The sequence below is a fragment of the Narcine bancroftii genome, chromosome 3 (genome assembly GCF_036971445.1).
Source record: "Narcine bancroftii isolate sNarBan1 chromosome 3, sNarBan1.hap1, whole genome shotgun sequence".
Taxonomy (NCBI): domain Eukaryota; kingdom Metazoa; phylum Chordata; class Chondrichthyes; order Torpediniformes; family Narcinidae; genus Narcine; species Narcine bancroftii.
The window spans coordinates 277,846,013-277,867,786 of NC_091471.1; the positions used below are offsets into that span (position 1 = coordinate 277,846,013).

The 21,774-nt window shown below is 43.0% G+C and overlaps 1 protein-coding gene across 3 annotated transcripts in view; it reads right to left on the reverse strand.

Annotated features, from left to right (window-relative positions):
- LOC138758823 (myosin phosphatase Rho-interacting protein-like) overlaps nucleotides 1-21,774 on the reverse strand; it is a 260,679-nt gene that overhangs the window by 100,821 nt on the left and 138,084 nt on the right. For all 3 annotated transcript variants that reach the window (XM_069928231.1, XM_069928232.1, XM_069928233.1), the window contains exon 5: nucleotides 2,145-2,229. In XM_069928231.1, coding sequence (XP_069784332.1) covers nucleotides 2,145-2,229 — 85 coding nt within the window. The remainder of the gene's footprint in view (nucleotides 1-2,144; nucleotides 2,230-21,774) is intronic.

The following is a 21,774-nucleotide window of genomic DNA, read 5'->3' on the forward strand; positions in this document are numbered from 1 at the left end:
CACCTACAAATTCCCTTTACACCTTCCCTGTACGTTCTGGATATCGTGACCCAGAAAAAGATTCTATCTACCCTTTCAATGCCATCATAATTTTATAAATCTCTCTGCCTTCTACGATCCAATGAGAATAAACCCAGCCCATCCAATCTCTCCTTGTAACCACAGCCTGCCATTCCATGTAGTATCCTGGTGAATCTCTTCTGCATTCACTTTATGGCTACCACATCCTTCCTGCAGTGTGGTTATCTGACTTGTACTCGATGCTCCATGTTTGGCACTGCTGCCACATGACACCCAATCTCTTATACCTAATGTCTCAGCCTACGGTGTATCTGTATTACCATTTTGAAGGAGACAGGGACTTGCGCTCCTAGGTCCCTCTCATATCAATGTTCCTGAGGTCTCTGCCATTTACTTTACTTTCCAGCTATTCTTTGCACCTGTGTATCATTAGACAATTTACTTTTCATATATATATATACATGAAAAGTAAATTGTCTAATGCTATATATATATATATATATATATATGTTATTTATATTATATATGTGTGTGTGTGTGTGTGTATAATAAATACATATATTTTATAGACACACACACCGTATCACCATACCTGACGAAAGGCCCAGGCCCCAAACATTGGTTACCCTTGGCTTTCTGTGGATGCTGTGTAACCTGTCTTGTAACTCCAGTACATTTGTGTATTGCACTCGATCCCAGCATCTGCAGACTTTTTTGTTTTACTTGCATTTTAAAATTATTTATTCTAGAGATTAAATTGTCCTTCAATTGCATCCCTGAGCTACCATTTAATTGCCCTTGAAAGGGTGGTGAAAGTTGCCTTGTTGAATCACTACAGTTCTCAGGATGTGGGATGGCAATGGCAGGGTCGGCTAAAGAGCACTGATTTCCACGTCGGTATGTGCGTGGCTTGGTGGGCAACCTCTGGATGCTGGTGTTCTCTTGCATTTCCTGTCCTTGCCCTTCGAGGTGGTCACAAGAGCCCATATGTTGGCAAGGACTTTACACAATCAACAGAGCAGTTTTTGTCACTGCAGATGCCAGTGCCCAGTTCGATCTCTGGTGATCTGTCCATTTTTGTGTCTTTGTGGTTTTCTATCAGTTTATTACAACTGAGGCCAGTTAAGACTCAACCACATTTATTGAGGTGTGGACCAGCCCATGCCAAGGATAGCATTTCCACCCTGACAGCAAACCAGGTGGATCTTCAAAATGATTGACAATGTTTCTCAATGTCATCATTAGACATTTATTAAAGTCTATACTTCATATTTGAGGTCATCACCATCTGCAATGGTGGGAATTGAACCCAGGTAGGTACCTTGGATTTTATTCTGGGTTTCTAGATTATTAATCCAGTGGTAATATCACTGCACTATTGCCTCTCTTATCACTATGACTCCATCAGATGTAGTGTAATCTCTAAATTTATTAATTAAACCATCTCCATTCTCACTGGAATGCACAAAAGTGCTGGAGAAACAGCAGGCCATGCAGCATCCATGAGAAGTAAAGGATAATCAACACTTCAGACCCAAGACCTATGAGCAAGGAACAGGTCAGGGGCCTGAATTAAAAAGATGGAGGGAAGGGAGGAGAGTTGAAAAGTGGGGGGGGGGGGAGAGAGCAGCATGGAGGGGGTAACAGAGGCTTAAAGATAAGAAGTTATAGGTGGATATAGGTGGGAAGGTAGAAGGGGAAAAAAAAGCAGAGAAATGATAGGGAAGGAGAGGGAAGGGAAGAAGAGGTGGGGAGCTGGAAGTAAGGAATCAGAGAAATGGGAAAAGAGGGGGAGGGAAGATGTGTCTAGTGGTGGGATCACATTGTAGGAGGCGGAAATTGCAGAGAATATGTTGGGTGTCGGAGATGGTGGGATGGTACCTATGTTCTCATCCAAGCCATTTATATGCATTAAAAACAGAGGCCCGAGCACCTCCCACCTTTGCTGAGTCCACTCAGAATATTAATGTGAATGAAAGCCTATTTGTGGATGGAACAAGAGAACGGGGGGGAGGGGCGCATGGAGAGTCAAATATGCATTTTCTGATAGAGGATTAAATCATTTGTGTAACTGCATGCTGTTCCCCACCACCCCTCCCCCCCCCCCCCCCCATTTCCTTTACCTGCAACGTCACAGGTTCCACTTTCCGTTTCTTTTTCTGATTCTGCTTATTGGTACGTGGATACACCATCAGCATTTCAAACCAGCTGCAAGATGATTCACAAAATCAGATTTTCAAGTAACAACTGTTCATGTGTCTGAGAGTCTTATTTGTGACAAATAGGGGTTTCTTCATCTGAGATAATAAAGCATAAAGTACAGTATTTTACTGGCCATGCAAATAGTTAGGAGTGAAAATATCAGAACCAGAATTAGCTGAGATCAGCTTCCTTCCCCCAGGGCCAGTCAGAATAATTTTCCATGACTACTATTTATTAAGAATATTATTTTAATATACTGTACAACTCCGATTATCCAAAATCAGATTCTCCAAAGTCCTCATTTATCCAAAATTTTTCTGGAGCTGAAATGACCTCTTAGGTTGAAAAAAATTCACTCACACGAAACTAAAACATCGATTATCCTCCTTTCAGGTAACTTCCTCCCCTCTCTCTTTCCTACTGACTTTTCTCTCTAACTCTCCCTCTCAAACTGTGTGACGCTGTCTCCCAGTCGCAAGTGATACAAAGAATCCCTTGTCCCGACGTCATCAAGAAGAGCAGCGTCCCAGGCACCCTCCCTCCCTTCTCGGCACACTGGACACCAACTCCAAATCTTCCCCTCAGCCTACTTCCCCGGTGTGGGTTTGCAGTAGGCCAAGGGGAGAATTCGGAGTTGGGACTCCAGCATTGGGAGCTCTGGGGACCAGGGACTCAGGAGACCACCAATTTGCCAGTGAGGGTTCCACCGGCCCGGGAGGCAGCGATGGGTTCATGTCGGGAATCAGCAGCGGTGGTTGGGTTCATCTCAGTGATCGGTGGTGGCCAGCATTTTTCTGGTGGGAATTAAACATTATTTTAATGCTTTAAACGCCTTCCCTTGTTGTTTGTTGTTATTTAAACATTGTTATAAATTATTTGCTGTTGCTATTGGGTTGTTTTTAAAAATATGACTGTTTTTCCGTTGTAGGGCTGGTTTTGGCTAATCGTGGTTGTACTGTATGTATATATTAGTGTGTATATGTATCGTCTGTCTGTGTGTTACGACAGTTTGTATGTTCTGCACCGAGGACCAGAGAATGCTCTTTCATCATGTTGTATTGGTACAAATAAACTTAAATGAAAAATCCATCATACAGAACACATCTGAGTGAGAGGTTGAAGGAGGAGACAAACATTGTCACTTGCTTTGTTTTTGCACCTCATCAAATGTTGATGGACTGAAATTCAACCTCTTGGTTTGCAGTATGTACAAAACATTCAGTTGGTACAAACCAGCCCTCGAGTTGATATTGCAAACAACGTGGTTCAAGGGTGAAAGTGCGAAAAGGAAAATCCTTGGTTGTATCAAATTACTTTTAAATTTGAATTTTCAACTGTTCATATTACAGTGAGGAATATTTCCTTAAATCTTTATCCACATTTAGCTCATTTATTTTATCAGACCCTGATACTTTCCGCAGCTGAGAATCTCATTAGATCAGACTCAGAATCATGATTGTGAAATTCGGTGGTTTGCAGCAACATCACAGAGCAAACATTCATATTATAACCATCTTACAAGATTACTATAAAAAGTAAAATAAAATAAAAATAATACTGCACGAAAAGTCAGGCAGTGTCTTTGATTCATTGATTATTCAGGAATCTGATGGCAGAGGGGAAGAAGCTGTCCTTGTGCCGCTGAGTGCTCGTCTTTAGGATCCTGTACCTTCTCCCTGACGGTAGCAGAGTGAAGAGGGCATGGCCTGGGTGGTGGGGGTCTTTGAGGATAGAAGCTACTTTTTTAAGACTGTTACTGCTTCAGACAGATGCGTTGAACATTATGTCTAACCTTTTCCTCAAATAGTTAGACAAACAATAATGACAGTAAGTGTAAACCCTTGTGGCATTTCCAGCAAGCAATGTTGACACTGAGAAGTTACCAAATGTATAAGAATCAGGATTTATTGTCAAGAATAAGTCATGAAATTCAGTGTTTTGAGGCGGTGTCACAGTGCAAATATTCACATTACAACCATCTCATGGCAGTAACTATATATTCAGGAATCTGATGGCAGCGGGGAAGAAGCTGTTCTTGTACCACTGAGTGCTTGTCTTTAGGCTCCTGTACCGTATCCCCAATGGTAGCAGAATGAAGAGGGCATGGCCTGGGTGGTGGGGGATGTCTTTAAGACACTGCCTCATGTCGATGTCCTCGATGGAGTGGAGTCTGGTGCCTGTGACATTGCAGGCCGAGTTAACAACCTTCTGGAGTTTATTCTTGTCCTGAGAATTGGTGCTTCCACACCAGGCAGTGATGCAACCAGCATGTAGAAAATGTAGAAATTTTCGAGTCTTCAGTGACATACCGAATCTCCTCAAATACCTCACAAAGTATAGCCACTGGCGAGCCTTCTTCGTGACTGAATCAACATGGAGGATTACATTGCAAACTAAATGTCATCTGTATCTTAATTGTTGCACTATCCCCTCAGCATAACAGGATTATGGGTTCAAGTCCAACTAAAGGCTCTTGGCCACTGACCCTTCAGTCCAACACTCAGGAAGCGCTGTGCTATCAGAATTACCTTCAACTGAGACGTCAGATTGGATATTAAAGAACAGTACAGTGTGATGTTGTGTCAACCAACACAAATGTACTCCATGATCAGTCTAGCCTTTCCCTGCCTAAGCCCATAACCCTCCAGTTTTCTTATATCCATGTGCCTATGTAAGAATTTTTGAATGTCCCAATTGTACCAGCATCCACCAACACCCCCAGCAATGAATTCCATGCATCCACCACTCTGTGTAAAAAAATGTTGGTCTGACATCTCTCCACTCACCTTAAACAAATATCCTCTAGTATTGCCCATTGAAACTCTGGGGAAAAAGTGCTTGTCTAAGTTGGTGTTCATCCTCTGTCACACCAAAGAGAAAAGCCTTAGTTCTATCAACCTTGCTTCATATAACATGGCCTCCAATCCAGGCATCTTCCTGGTAAATCTCCTCTGTAATGTCTCTAAAGCTTCCACATCCTCCTTACAGTGAGGTGACCAGAATTAAATACAATATTCCAAGAGTGGTCTAAGTGGAGTTAGACTCAATGCCACCAAAACAAGGTGCTGATTGTTGATTTCAGGAAAAGAAAGCCAGAGGTGTACAATCCAGTGATCATTGAGGGGATCAGATGTCGAGAGGGTGAGCAAATTTAAGTTCTTGGGAGTCACCATCTCAGAGGATCTTTCCTGTAACCAACACACTAAAGGCATCATGAAGAAAGCATGTTCATAGATATGTCAGATCGACTCCACAGCATTCTCAAGGAGGAGCAGCCAGATATCATGGTCCACGTTGGAACCAATGACATAGATAGGAAAAGGTGGGAGATCCTGAAAGGTGAATATAGGGAATTAGGAAGGAAGCTAAAAAGCAGGACTTCGAGGGTGGTTATCTCGGGATTGCTGTCTATGGCACACGCTGGTGAGGGTAAGGAAAGGAAGTTACGGCAAATGAATGTGTGGCTGAAGGGTTGGCACAGGGGGAAGGGGCTCAGATTTATGGATTATTGGAATCACTTCTGGGGAAGATCTGACCTGTACAGAAAGGACAAGTTCTCCTGAACCGGAGAGGGACCAGTATCCTGGCGGGCAGATTTGCTCGAGCTGCTGGGAGGGTTTAAACTAGTTTTGCAGAGGGATGGGAACCAGAATGAGAGAGTAGTGGATGGGGCAGAAGTAGATGCACTATGTAGAGAGATAGTGAGGAAGGATTAGGCAGTCAAATGATCAAAATTGGAAATGTAAGATTAAGGATTTAACTTGTGATACTTCAGAAATAAAATTGAAAAGGGTGATCATCTTGTAGTGCAGTAGGCATGATGTGGCCATCACTGAGCTGTGGCTGATCAAAGCAAGGAACTAAACGTCCAAGTGTATTGGAGGGACAGGCAGGCAGGGAGGTAGGGAGGGGGGTGATTCTGTTGGTAAAAAATGGAATAAAATCTTTGGAAGGAAGAGATATTGGATTGGAAGATTTTGAATCTCTGTGAGTAGAATTACAAAACTGTATGGGTGAAATAATCCTGATGGGAGGCCTGGATTTGGTGTATAAATTACAACAGGTGATAGAAAAGCTCTGCAAAAAGGACAATGTTATAATAGTCATGGGAGATTTCAATATACAGGGTGATTGGGAAAACCAAGTTGGTGCTGGATCCCAAGAGAAGGAATTTATAGAATGCCTTCAGGGTGGCTTTTTAGAACGGCTGTTTACAGCTGAGCAAACCAAGGAAATGGCAAGTGTTGTGCAATGAACTGATAGGGAGCTGAAGGCGAAGGAACCCTGAGGGGGCAGTGATCAGAACATGACAGAATTGGCCCTGCAGTTTTCCAGGGAGAAATTAACATCAGAAGTGTCAGTGTACTAGTGGAATAAAGGGGACTATAGATGTCTGAGGGAGGAGCGGGCTAAAATTAATTGGAAGCGGACACTAGCAGGGATGGCGGTAGAACAACAGTGGCTGGAGTTTCTGCGATTAACTCAGAAGGCACTGGACAAATTCATCCCAAGGATGAAGTGTTCTAAAGAGAGAATGAAGCAACAGAGGCTGATATCGGAGGTCAAAGACAGCTTAACAGCAAGAAGTACAATGTGTCAACAATTAATGGGCAGCAAGAGGACTGGGAATCTTTTAAAAGCAAAGAGAAGGCCACTGAGCAAGCAATAAGCAGAGAAATATGAAGGTAAGCTGGCTAGCAACATAAAAGAGAATGTGAAAAGTTCCTTCGGGTATAGAAAAAGCAAACGAGGTGAAGGTGGACATTGGACCCCTGGAAAATTATATTGGGAAGACAGTAATGGGGAGACGAAGTTAATAAGTATTTTGTGTCAGTTTTCATTGTGCAAGACACCAGCAGTGGGCCAAAATCTCAAGAGTGCAGAGGCAGAAGTGTGTGTGGTTGTTATTTACCAAGGAGAAGGTGCTGGGAAAGTTGAAAGTGGATAATTCAGCTGGACCAAATGGACCATACCCAGGGTTTTGAAAGAAGCAGCTGAAGGAATTGCAGAGGATGTGGTGGTGAATTTTCAGGAATCGGAGATTTGAAAAATTACTGATGTCACGCCACTCTTTCAGGAAGAAGGAGGCAAAAGACAGAAAATTATACGCAGTTCACCTGATTTGGATGGTTGATAAGATGTTAGAATCCATTATTAAGGATAAAGTTTCTGTACACTTGGAGGAAGACAAAATAGGTCTAATTCAGCATGGTTCCCTGCAGGGGAAATCTTGCCTAAAAAACCTACTGGAATTCTTTGAGGAAATAATAGGAAGGATAGATAAAGGAAAGACAGTGGATGTGGTTGACCTGGATTTTCAAAAGGCCTTTGACAAGGTGGTGCCAATGAGGCTGCTAAGCAAGATGAAAGCCCATGGTATTATGGGAAATATAACAGCTTGGATAGAGGACTGAGTGAAATGGTTTTCATGAGGGGGTGGGGGGTTGAAGGTTGTGGAATGGATTGGAAGAATGAGGGGAGATCTCAATGACACCTATCAAAACTGAAAGCATTGAGGGGATGTGGCGAGGATGCTTCCGATGGTAAGGGAGTCTAGGACTAGAGGACACAGCCTCAGTACAAACACATCCCTTTAGAGCAGAGATAAAGAGGAATTTCTTGACAGAGGGTGATGAATTTGTGGAATACATTGCCGTGGACGACTGTGAAGACCAAATCATTGAGAATATTTAAGGTGGGGTAGATACATTCTTGGAAGGGAATCAAGGGTTAAAGGGAGAAGGCAGAAGAATAGGTTTGAAAACACAGTTGCTTTATTAAACTCTCCACATAGATGCAGCTGGTATTACATTCAGTTTCTAAACTCCAGTTCCAGAATTCTGAAACAACTACCATGTACAGTCTCTTCTGGACTATGGGCTTCTCATTCTAATTTTATGACAGATGATCATGTACAAACTCTGGAGGACTGGGTTGCTTAAACTGAAAGGGAAGAGATTTCTTCCAATTTCTGGCTGCACAAAATACTCTAATGTGATTGCTGGTGAGTGCTCCCCAGTGCAACATGTATGGGTAACAACAGATCAGAATTGGACTCTCTCATAAGCACTGACGGGAAGATATGATCAGGATGCTTTACTAAAGAATGAATCAGTATAGTAACAAGGAATGATCTTGGCTGAAGGGAATGGATAGGAATTAATTCCAGTGAAAATGGGAACAACCCATTGACTCTGATCCAAATAAATCCCATTTTATTCTTCCCACATGAACTCTTCCCACGTTCCAGCACTCACCTCCACACAAGGGGGCATTTACAGTGGCTAATTTATCTGCCAATCCTCAGGGGTGCAGTGCTGCTAAGCCAAGAGTTCACCAGAGTGCCACACCGACTCGCGGCAACAGCTCAATGCAGGGGCAATGGCCGCCCTCCTTACCCATAATCCACCACGCAGTTGGAACCGCTCTTCCAGCGCCAGGGATGCGCAGAGCAGTTCCAGCTGCATGGGGGATTATGGTTAAGGAAGACAGCCATTACTCCTACTTCTTTCCCACCAGGTGCTGGTGGCTGAGTCACCTTTCCACCGAAGATAAGAGAGTGTGCCCATGGGGGCAGGGATGGGGGCAATGAGAAATGGGGAGCTATGGGGCCAGGGGGGTGATTGGGGTGACCTACCTCCACCTCAAATGCCCAGCCTCCAAAATCAAAGCAACTCCAGTGTAAACGCCCTGCCTGTGTGAACCACCACTCTGGAGTAAGTATGTAAATTTATTACAGGAATTTGTCATTAGTTATGTGTAAAAATCATAACAGATCATTTGGAGAACAGATAATAACATGGAAACTACATTCACTCTGTGAAAGAGAAGTGAGAGCTCCAAACTTGTGTCTTAAGCCTGTATAAAGACAATTAAAGGTAAAAGTGGACTGGATAAAATAGATTAACAGACGAGTCTTAGATAAGTATTGTCAGACAGATAAGGAAGTTTTTTTTAATTCTCAAAGATATGTTCTATTGAAAAAAAAAGGTGGTTAGATAAAAAAAGGTTATCAAATCAAAAGACCTAGAATGTTACAAAGATCATCGGAAGGCTAGAAGATGGTTAACAATTTAAAACACAGCAAAGGTTAGAGAGAGAAAAGGGAGGCTTGCAGGAAATACAAAATGCCATTAAGAACTTCTAAAAAGAGATTAGCCAAGGGTAAACAATGGTTCCTTTGAGGTTGAGTCTTGGGAATTATAATGGGATAAGGAAATGGCAAAGTAGTTGAACAAATATTTTATATCAGTGATTTGGATGAGGGTATGCAAGTTTAGCACAGAGTTTTCAAATGGGAGGAGTGAGTTGTGGGAAGGATGCAAAGAGCTCCATGTTGGTCAAACAAATTGGATTCTGAATCTTGATAGAAAGACCATTGTCAGTCCAGGTTGGCAGCAAAATCCCATCACACTGAGCACTGGTGCACCTCAGGGCTGTGCACTCAACCCACCACTGTTCACACTGCAGAGTCACAACTGCACTGCCAGATCCCATTCAAACAGAATCATTGCTTGCAGATGATACAACAGTCGTTGCTCATAGGCAACAATGATGAGTCAGCTTACAGAGAGAAGGTGGTGCGAGATCAACCTGAGTCTCAACGTGGACAATACAAAGGAGATGATTGTGGACTTCCGGAGATGAAGTTTGACTACTCTCCATTGCACATCAGTAGTTCCGTCACGGAGAGAATGGAGAAAACAAAGTTCATTGGTGTGTATTTAAAGGTCGACCTATCCTGGACCCACAACACTTCAGGAGGCTGAGGAGGGCAAGGCTACCGGCCCCCCTCTTAACAACGTTTTGAGAGTGTCCTGTCTGGTTGCATCACTGTGCAGTAAATTAGCTGTGAAATATCGGACTGTAAGTCAATACAGAGGATCATCAAAACAGCTAAGAAGATCACTGGGGTCTTTCTTTCATGTATTGACATCATTAACCAGGAGCATTGCCAAAAAAGTTCTCAAGGAATTGTTGACGACCTTTTCCATCCAGCATACAGTACCTTTAACCCACTACCATCAAGAAGGAGGTTGAAAAATATCATAATTAGGACTACCAGGCTGGAAAATATGTGAAATTGATATCCAAAATATTTATATATATTTATATGGATTGCATCTGTATGTATATATGTGATGATTATTATTTGCTGTGCATTGTGTGTGTATATGTGTGCACCGTGGTCCAGAGAAATGGTGCTTCATCTTGTTTTATATTTATAGTCAGATAATAATAAATGAACTTAAAGTGAATATCGTGCGGTTTTCCAATTTGGCTCTAAAACAGAAAGACAAGAACAGGAAAATGGAAAAGTGCAGAAAGACTTGGGTGTCCTTGTACACCAGTCTAATAAACCAAGTGGTCAGAGATAACATTCAGTTAGGAAGCCAAAGGATATGTTGGTCTCCAGTGCAAAGAGCAAGGATTCTTCAGTTGCACAGAGGCTCAGACAGATTTCCATTGGAGCTGCTTGCACTGTTCTGGTCTCTATAGATGTGGAAGAATGTTCTTGCCATGGAGGAACTGCAGCAAAGGTTTAGTAGACTGTTCCTGGGATGTTTGGTTTGATGTATGGGGAGAAGGTGGATTGATTATTTCTATATTCAATGGTTTAAATGAATGCAAGAAGAATCTTACAAAAAATGATAAAAATATGGAAGGACTAAACAGACAAAATGCAGAGAGGACGTTCCTGATGACCATTGAGTCCACAACCAGGGTTGTTGCAGGATACAAGATGTGACATTTAAAACTGAAGAATTTTCTTCATCCTGCGGGTGGTGCGCCTGTGAAATTGTGCACTGAGATATAGTTAAACTCTTTGTTTTGCGCGCTATCTGGGCTAGTCAATCCATATTTAAGTATAGCAGCCAGCCAAAGTGCAAGGTGTAGTGTTACATTAAGAATAACTTTGAGGAGTCACGCGATGGAGTAGTGGCCGGACGGTGAACTCCAGCCCTCTCCAGAAAAGTCGGGAAAAACAAGAGAAAACACAAAGGCACAGAAATAAAAGTTACAGAAAAGTGAGTATAAAGGTTGAAAGAAGATGGCGACAAAAAAAGAAAAGTCGAAAGCAACGGTAAGAAGAGAGGAAGAGAAGACAAAGGAGGAAAAAGGTGAAGGCCTTACCTGTCCGAAGAGGCCCGCTGCGGAGAGAGAAACCCGCTCCCTCAGGTCGGTAAATAATGGACTACAAAAATGGCTCGCAGAGCCGAGTAAAAGTGCGCAACCGCGCATGCGCGAAGTTTCGCGCATGCGCGATGCGAATGAAAAAAAACACACCGACGGGAGGGGGGACCAGCTGGGGAGTCGATCTCCACAGCCGGCAACGACAGCTGCAGAACACCTGCAGCAAGAAGAGACCACAGAAGACAATAGAAACAAGAAAGAAGAGGAGGAAAGGGCAACAAAGAAACAACAGATGGCCAACCCAGAGGAAGAAGAAGAGGAAGAGTATGGTGAAATAGAAGAAGAAAAGAAAGGCAAGGTAAAGGATATACTTGCTCTTATTAGAGGATACATGGAGTCATTTAAAGAATGGCAAACACAGGAATTTAAGGATTTAAGAAAAAGAATAAACAACACAGAAGAGAAAATAAATAAAATGGAGATGACCTTAACAGAAATGGGAAAGAAAATGGACAAGATGGAAGAGCGGGCAGTAGCAGCAGAAATGGAGGTAGAAGACTTAAAAAAGAAATTGGAGAAATCTAATAAAAAAACTAAAGAGACACAAGAACTACTAGCTCAAAAAATAGATACAATGGAAAACCATAACAGAAGAAATAACATAAAGATAGTGGGCCTTAAGGAAGATGAAGAAGCAAGAATATGAGGGAGTTTATAAAAGAGTGGATCCCTAAGACCCTAGGATGTCCAGAACTACAGCAAGAATTGGAAATAGAAAGGGCACATAGAGTATTGGCCTCTAAACCACAACCACAACAAAAACCAAGATCTATTGTAGTAAAATTCCTAAGATATACTACAAGAGCAAAGGTACTGGAGAAGACAATGGAAAAAGTAAGAGAGGGCAACAAACCACTGGAGTATAAAGGGCAAAAAATCTTCATTTATCCAGATATAAGTTTTGAACTCCTAAAGAAGAGAAAAGAGTTCAATACAGCAAAGGCGATTTTATGGAAGAAAGGGTATAAATTTATACTAAAGCATCCAGCGGTATTGAAAATATTTATTCCTGGACAACAAAACAGACTATTCTCGGATCCAGAAGAAGCACGAAAATTTGCAGAACAATTACAAAAATAGACTGAGGGATGAAGACGGGTAATGAGAGTTAAAATGATCATGATTGATATGTATGTGGGTAAAGACAAAAATAGACTGAGGGATGAAGACGGGTAATGAGAGTAAAAATGATCACGATTGATATGTATGCGGGTAAAGAGGTATAAGAGTGAATAGAGACAAGGAGCATACGTGAATGTATCTGTACTTAGAGGAAAATATAGATAGTATAGACAAGAATTAATAAGGGAAGGTAATGGAATAGAGAGAATAAGGAGGGAATTAAAAGAGTGACCTTTGTGACATATGAAAAGTGAAATCTTTTCTGGGGGAGGCGGGGTGGGGGGAAATAGCGGTCACTGCAAAATCAGTTGACGCTTGCGAGTGGATTCGCAAATCCAAATGGAGAGGGGAGATGTGGTTGTCCGACAAGGGATAAAGGACAACTCAGGAGGTGAATGGGAGATTGGGGATAAATAAGATAGAAATAGGAGAATAAGGAAAATGTTGGATGTTGTAGGAATGTTGTCTTATAAAGAGTTGAAAATAAGAAAACAGAAATGGAAAAGGAGGAAAGGTAATGATGGAAAAACGGAAAGAGAAGATAAACAAAATATAAAAGGGCTACGCTGAACTATATGTCTTTAAATATTAATGGAATACATAACCAAATTAAAAGGAATAAACTACCAAATTTAAATGAATAAATGTATTCCATTAGAAAAAATAACATATTGGTTAAGAAATAATATTGAAATATTCGAACAAGTATAGGAGCCTTACATTAAATACAATAGCGAAAACCTACCGGGGACAAACATTACCTAAGTTGATGGAAGGAGAAGGAAAGAAAAGAATGGACTCAGTAGAATTTCTGGTGTAATTTTGTTGAATGACAACATTGTCTGACTGGATTAATGCAACCTAGATTGTATACCTAAAATGGATGAGAGGGGGGGGTGGGGGGGTGGTTTGGGAGGAAAGGGGGGGGGGGAGAAAAAGTCACTGTATATGTGTGAAAAAGAAATTGTGTATATCATGGCTAATGTGATTTATGGTGTGAAAAAAAAAAATAAAAAAAAAAAAAAAATAACTTTAATGCCTGCAAGTGCAGTAGATGACAGGAGGAGCTCACAGAATATCACCACACTCCAGTGTCAAACCCATGACAGAACTCAGAGAAGGCCAAACCAGTGAATGTACTCAAGAAGGTACATTTTTCAATCCCAAAGGCTGGACACAGTGGTTTCAGTATAACATCAAATCTAGATACAGAGACCACAGAATTATGCATAAACATTTCAGAAAATACTGCTGAAGATTGGGCACAGTCCAATGACAGCATCACTTTGTTGTTGCATGATAGAATGAGTTTACTTCAATTCCAATTTAATAGAACAGAAAGGTGTATAAAAGTAACCTGTAAAATAAATTAATTCCGTCAATGCTGAGGGAATGCATTTCATTTTCCTTAATGAATCTGCAGGAACCACTTTTTGTACTTTTGCAGCCAAATGTCATTCCCCATAGTTGAATTCACCGATTTCTTTCCACAGTTCAACATAGGAACATAGGAAGTAGGAACAGGAGTAGGCCAAAAATGGCCTATCGAGCCTGCTCCACCATTCAATACGATCATGGCTGATCTAATTTATGACCTAACTCCACCTACCTGCCTTCTCCCCATATCCCATAATTCCTCTATCATGTAAAAATTTATCTAACTGAATTTTAAATATGTTTAATGAGACAGCCTCAACCACTTCCCTGGTTAGAGAATTCCAAACATTCACTACTCTCTGAGAAAAACTATTTTTCCTCATCTCTGTCCTAAATCTACTCCCCCAAATCTTGAGACTGTGTCCTCTCGTTTTCGTTTCCCCGGCCAGCTCAAAAAACCTTCCTACATCTATCCTATCCATACCCTTCATAATCCTATATGTTTCTATAAGATCTCCTCTCATTCTTCTGAACTCGAGCGAATACAATCCTAGACGATTTAATCTTTCATCATAAGTCAACCCCTTCATCCCAGGGATCAACCTAGTAAACCTCCTCTGGACCGTCTCCAAAGCCAGTATATCCTTCCTCAAATATGGAGACCAGAACTGGACACAGTACTCCAGGTGCGGTCTCACCAGTACCTTGTACAGTTGCAACATTACCTCCCTACTCCTGAATTCAATTCCTCTAGCGATGAAGGCCAACATTCCATTTGCCTTCTTAATAACCTGCTGCACCTGCAACCTAACTTTTTGCGATTCATGCACAAGCACTCCCAAGTCCCTCTGCACAACAGCATGCTGTAGTGTTTCACCCTTTAAATAATATTCAGCTCTTTTATTTTTCTTTCCAAAGTAGATAACCTCACACTTACTAACATTGTACTCCATCTGCCAGACCTTTGCCCACTCATTCAGCTTAACTATATCCCTCTGCAGACTCTCCACATCCTCATTACAATTTGCTCTTCCACTCAATTTGGTGTCATCCGCAAACTTGGCTACACCACATTTTGTCCCCTCCTCCAAGTCAACAATGTAAATGATGAACAGTTGTGGGCCTAGCACTGACCCCTGCGGCACCCCACTTACCACTCTCTGCCAACCTGAAAAACTCCCATTTATCCCGACTCTCTGCCTCCTGTCAGACAACCAATTTTTGATCCATGCCAATATACTTCCCCGGACTCCACTTTCCTGTAACTTACTGATAAGTCTCTTGTGCGGCACCTTATCAAACACTTTGTGGAAATCCAAATATACAACATCAACCTGTTCCCCTCTATCCACCGCACCCATTATATCCTCAAAGAATCCTAACAAGTTTGTCAAACAAGATCTTCCCTTTCTAAAACCATGCTGCGTCTGCCTGATTGAACCCTTACGTTCCAAAAGTTTCACTATTTCATCTTTAATGACGGCTTCAAGCATTTTTCCAACCACAGACGTCAAGCTAATTGGCCGATAATTTCCAGTCTTCTGCCTACATCCCTTCTTAAAAAGTGGCGTGACATTTGCTGTCTTCCAGTCTGACGGGACCTGCCCAGAATCCAAGGAATTTTGGTATATGACCACCAATGCATCAACTATAACTTCTGCCATTTCCTTCAGAACCTTTGGATGCATATCATCAGGACCAGGTGATTTGTCTGGCTTTAGTCCCATTAGTTTCTCCATCACTACTTCCTTGGTAACAACTATTTTATCAAGGCCCTCCCCAACATTCACATCCTTAACTCCGCACTTGGGCATGCTGGACATGTCTTCCACCGTGAAGACTGACACAAAATATTTGTTTAATGCCTCGGCCATTTCCTCATTTTTTGCTACTAGTTTTCCTTTCTCATCCTCCAAGGGTCCTATGTTAACTCTGGCCACCCTCTTCAGTTTTATATATTTATAAAATTTTTTGCTTTCTGATTTTATATTTTGTGCCAATTGACTTTCATAATCCTTTTTCCCATTTCTTATTACCCACTTTTTAACCCCTTGTTGTCTCTTAAAGTTTTCCCAATCTTCCAGTTTCCCACTGCTCTTTGCAGCTTTGTGCACCTGCGCCTTCAATTTTATACTCTCCTTTATTTCCTTTGTTAACCACGGTTGATTTTTCCCTCCCTTGCTGCCCTTTTTCCTGACCGGAATATATTTTTGTTGAGCATTACAAAATATTTCTTTTCCTCAACTGTTTCATCAATTAGCCTGTGCTCCCAGTCCACTCTGCCCAATTCCTCCCTCATCCTATGGTAGTCACCCCTGTTTAAGCATAATATATTAGTTTTAGATCTAACTATTTCCCCTTCCATCTGAATGAGAAATTCAATCATTCTATGATCGCTATTTCCCAGATGGTCTCTGACTATTACATCATTTACTCTACCTATCTCATTGCACAACGTTAGATCCAGGAGAGCATTTTCTATTGTGGGTTCCTTAACATACTGCTCAAGAAAGCTATCGCGGATGCATTCTATGAAGTCCTCTTCCAGACTCCCACGACCAACTTGATTTTCCCAATCTATGTGGAAGTTAAAGTCCCCCATGACTACTGCCGTATCATTATTACATTCCTCACATCTCTCTATTTATTTCCTCGATGCTGAAGATCCAGCTGCGCTGGGTGGGTCACGTCTCCAGAATGGAGGACCATCACCTTCCCAAGATCGTGTTATATGGCGAGCTCTCCACTTGGCGCCTCACAGTTCGGCGGGCAGCAACCTCCTTTGAAGAAGACTGCAGAGCCCACCTCACTGACAAAAGGCAAAGGAGGAAAAACCCAACACCCAACCCCAACCAACCAATTTTCCCTGCAACCGCTGCAACCGTGTCTGCCTGTCCCGCATCGGACTTGTCAGCCACAAACGAGCCTGCAGCTGACGTGGACATTTACCCCCTCCATAAATCTTCGTCCGCGAAGCCAAGCCAAAGAAAAAAGAAGAAACTATTGTTATATGGTGGGCGATAGATAACACCCACCAATAACTTTTTTCCTTTGTTATTCTTTATCTCTACCCAAATGGACTCAACATTATGCTCTTTAGATCTTATATCATTCCTCACTACTGCCTGGAGCTCATCTTTGATTAAGAGTGCAACTCCACCTCCCTTACCATCCTCTCTATCTCTTTGCACCACCTGAAACCCTTGAAAGTTTAATTCCCATTTAGGGTCACCTTGTAGCCATGTTTCCATGATGGCTACCAAATCATAGGCATGGGTACCAATTTGCGCCTCAAGTTCAGCAACCTTTTTTCTAATACTGCGGGCATTCAGATAAAGTGCCCTTATGCTCTTTGTCCTTTTAATATCTAGTGACTTCTGTAACCTTTTCTTTTGATTTTTCTGCCCGCTATTTTTCTTTGTGATTTTCTTAACATTATCATTGACCCGAAGACTCACTGCACCATCTGATTTTTTACTTTCTCCTCCCAACATTACTTTTCCTATTTTACTTTTCCTGGCCATTACTTTATCTTCCCTACCCTTTTTCCTATCACTCTGGTTCCCATACCCCTGCGAAATTAGTTTAAACCTTGCCCCACTGCTGTACCAAACATACTTGCCAAAATGTTGACACCTTTTGGATTTAGGTGCAACCCGTCCCTCTTGTAAAGATCATGCCTTCCCCAAAAGAGATCCCAATGATCCAAGAAGCCAAATCCTTGCCTTGTACACCAGCTCCTCAGCCACACGTTCATTTTCCTTATCCTTACATTCTTTTCATCACTTGCATTTGGAACAGGTAGTAATCCCGAGATCACCACCCTAGCGTTCCTGTCTTTCAGCTTTCATCCCAGCTCACTGTAATCCCTTTTCATTACCTCCTCCCTTTTCTTGTCAATGTCGTTTGTACCCACATGTACCAAGACATCAGGCTGCTCTTCCTCTCCTCTCAGAATATTTTCGACCCGATTTGTGATATCTCATACCCTTGCACCAGGGAGGCAGCACACCATGTGGGTATACTTATCTGGCTCACAGAACCTCCTGTCCGTACCCCTGACAATGGAGTCCCCAGTAACTACTGCATTTCTCCTTTTCCTTTTCTTTTGTACCACTCTGCCAGGCTCATTGCCATTGACCTGGTGCCCTTGGCCATCTTCTGTACGGTCATCTCCCTCAACAGAATCCAACACAACATAACTGTTGGAGCCCAACGCCCTTGTGTGTGTTTACTAAATTGTCCAATTGGATTAGAGTGGAGTTCAATCTATTCATCAGGAATGTGGGTGTAAAATATCACTACAATTTAGTCAAAATTACAAATTATTTTTACAGCAAGAATAACCAAAAGTAAAGACATTAGTTAACTGCTTATATAGATAAAACGATGATCATGGAACACCTTGCTTCCAATTAATTCCCAGATATTATTCAGTTATATGAGAGGCCTTGGCAGGTAGGATTAAGGAAAACCCCAAGGCATTCTACAAGCATGTGACAAGCAAGAGGATAAGATGTGAAAGAATAGGACCTATCAATGTGACAGTGGGAAAGTGTATGTGGAACTGGAGGAAATCGCAGAGGTGCTTAATTAATACTTTTCTGTGGAAAAGGTTCTTGGTGATTGTGGTGAAGACTCGCAGCAACTGGAAAGCTTGAACATGTAGATATTAAGAGAGAGGTTGTGCTGGAGCTTTTGGGAAGGATCAAGTTGGATAGATCGATGGGACTGGATGAGGTGCACCCCAGGCTACTGTGGGAGGCGAGGGAGGAGATTGTTGAACCTCTGCCGATGATCTGTGAATCATTAATACGGACGGGAGAGGTACCAGAGGATTGCAGATGTTGTTCCTTTATTCAAGAAAGGGAGTAGAGGTAGCCCAGGAAATTATAGGCCAGTGGGTCTTACTTCAGTGGTGAGTAAGGTGATGGAGAAGATCCTGAGAGGCAGGATTTATGAACATTTGATGAGGAATGGACAACATGGCTTTGTCATGGGCAGGTTATGCCTTACAAACCTGATTGAATTTTTTGAGGAAATGTCTAAACGCATTGATGAAGGAAGTAGATGTTGTGTAGATGGATTTCACAAGGTATTCGATAAGGTTCCCCATGCAAGGCTTATTGAGAAGGTAAGGAGGCATGGGATCCAAGGGGACATTGCTTTGTAGATCTGGAACTGACTTGCCCACAGAAGGCAAAGAGTGGTTGTAGATGGGTCATATTCTGCATTGGGGGTCGGTGACCAGTGGTGTTCCTCGGGGATCTGTTCTGGGATCGTTACTCTTCGTGATTTTTGTAAATGACCTGGATGAGGAAGTGGAGGGATGGGTTAGTAAGTTTGCAGATGGCGCAAAGATTGGGGGTGCTGTGGATCGTATGGAGGGTTGACAGAGGTACAACAGGACAGGCGAAACTGGGCAGAGAAGTGGCAGATGGAGTTCAGCCCAGATAAGTGTGAAGTGGTTCATTTTGGTAGGTCAAATATGATAGAATATAGAATCAGTGGTAAGAGTCTTGGCAGCGCGGAGGATCAGAGAGATCGAGGGGTTTGAGTCCATAGGACGCTCAAAACAGCTGCACAGGTTGATTCTGTGGTTAAGAGCTATACGGTGTATTGGCCTTCATTAATATTCATTAATTGAATTTAGGAGCCAAGAGGTAATGTTGCAGATACATAGGACCCTGGTCAGACCCCACTTGGAGAACTGTGCGCAGTTCTGGTCGCCTCACTACTGGAAGGATGTGGAAGAGGAGATTTACAAGGATGTTGCCCGGTTTAGGAAGCACAGATTGAGTGAACTCGCCCTTTTCTCCTTGGAGCGGTGGAGGATGAGAGGTGATCTGATAGAGGTGTTGATGATGAGAGACTTTGATCGTGTAGATAGTGAGGCTTTTTCCCAGGGGTAAAATGGTTGCCACAAGAGGACATGGGTTTAAGATGCTGGGGAGTAGGTACAGAGGAGATGACGGGGTAACTTTTTTTTTAATGCAGAGTGGTGAGTGCGAGGAATGGGCTACTGGCAACGGAAGTGGAGGCAGATATGTTAGGGTCTTTTAAGATACTTTCGGATAAGTACATGGAGGTTAGAAAAAGAGAGGGCTATGGGAAAGCCTAGGAATTTCTAAGGTAAAAAGATGCTAGGCACAATTTTGTGGGCTGAAGGGCCTGTATTGTGCTGGAGGTTTTCGATGTGTTAGAATGTTAGGGGAATAAATGAGATACTGTAGTGTTTGTGCTACGAGGGGAGTGAATAAGAACAACACGCACACCAAAGCCTTGAAGTCAAGACTGGTCTATTGCACTGGTTGTCGCATTTATATGGGCCCCAGGCACTGACATCAGGGATCTGCATCATTGGAGCGCTGGCCTGGGTTGGCCGGTGTTCCTGCCACAGTTCACCGTCTTCCTGCCATGGACAATGGTCAGTGTCACCTTTGGCAGCGCTTTCTATGGCATTGTCGAAAGCCGTCATGGCCGTGGCCAAGGCCTTGAAAAATGGTTGCATTATCCTGGCTGCTGCTGGTACGAAACAGTGATAGAAGTTGAGCGTCCCGACAAACTCTTGGAGTCCCTTCACTGAAGAGGATTTGGGAAACTTGCGAATGGCCTCGACCTTGGACAGGAGCGGGACCACTCTGTGCTGGTCGATGTGGTGGCCGAGGAAGTTCATGAAAGTGAGGCCAAACTGACATTTTGCAAGGTTGTTCGCCAGGCCATGCTCGTCAAGCCTCTACCAGAGTTGACGGAGGTGTGAGCAGTGTTCCTGGCAAGACTTGCTGGCAGTGAGGATGTCGTCAAAATAGATAAACATGAAGTCAAGCCTGCAGCCTACCATGTTCAGAAGCCTTTGGAAAGCTTGGGCAGTGTTCTTGAGGCTAAAAGACATGCGTATAAACTCAAAGAGCCCGAATGGGGTGATGAGAGCCATCTTGGGGATGTCGTCTGGCTGGACCAGAATCTGATGGTAGCTGCATACCAGATCGATCTTGGAAAATACCTTGACACCATCCAGGTTTGCAGTGAAGTCTTGGATGTGAGGGACAGGGTCTCAGTCAGCTGTTGTGACCTCATTAAGATGGTGGTAGTCCCCACAGGATCTCCAGCCCCCAGATGTTTTGGGGACCATTTGAAGCGAGGATGCCCACGGGCTATTTGAGCGGTGAACTATGCCCATTTCCTCCATCCTGCGGAACTTGTCTTTGGCCAATTGATCTTGTCAAGGGGCAGCCTGTGTGCATGTGCATTAAGTGGCGATCCTTTGGTGGAGATATGGTGCTGCACCCCATGCTTGAGGCTGGGCGTTGTGAACTGGGGTGTTGTGATGTCCAGGAAATCAGCTGGGATCCTGGAATACTCATTGTTGGAGAAGGTCACCAAGCCAAGGTGGGGTGCAGTCAATTCGGCATGGTGCAAGGCGATCGATTCAAATGTTTTGGAATTGATGAGACCTTGTCCTTTCAAAATGACCAGCAGGGAGTGCGCCGGAGGAAGTCAGCACCAAGCAGCAGTTGTGAGACATCGGCGATGGTAAATGTCCACTTAAAATGGCTTGAGTTGCAATTGAAGGGGATTGTGCGGACCCTGTATATCCTGATGCTGCTGCTGTTGGTGGCAGTCAAGGGAGGCCCCTTCTTTCCAGAACTATGCTCGAGTCAATGCTCGAGGGAGTCAGCACACTGACTTCCACTCCTGTGTCAACAAGAAAATGACACCCCAAATGACAATCCCAGATGTAGAAAAGTCAATCTTTATGGCCAGCCGAGGCGCATCCCAGAGGCATGCAGGGTGGTTGGCATCGGGGGGCTGCGGAGCCCATCTTTGATGGCGGTAGCACCATTTGTCCTTATTGGC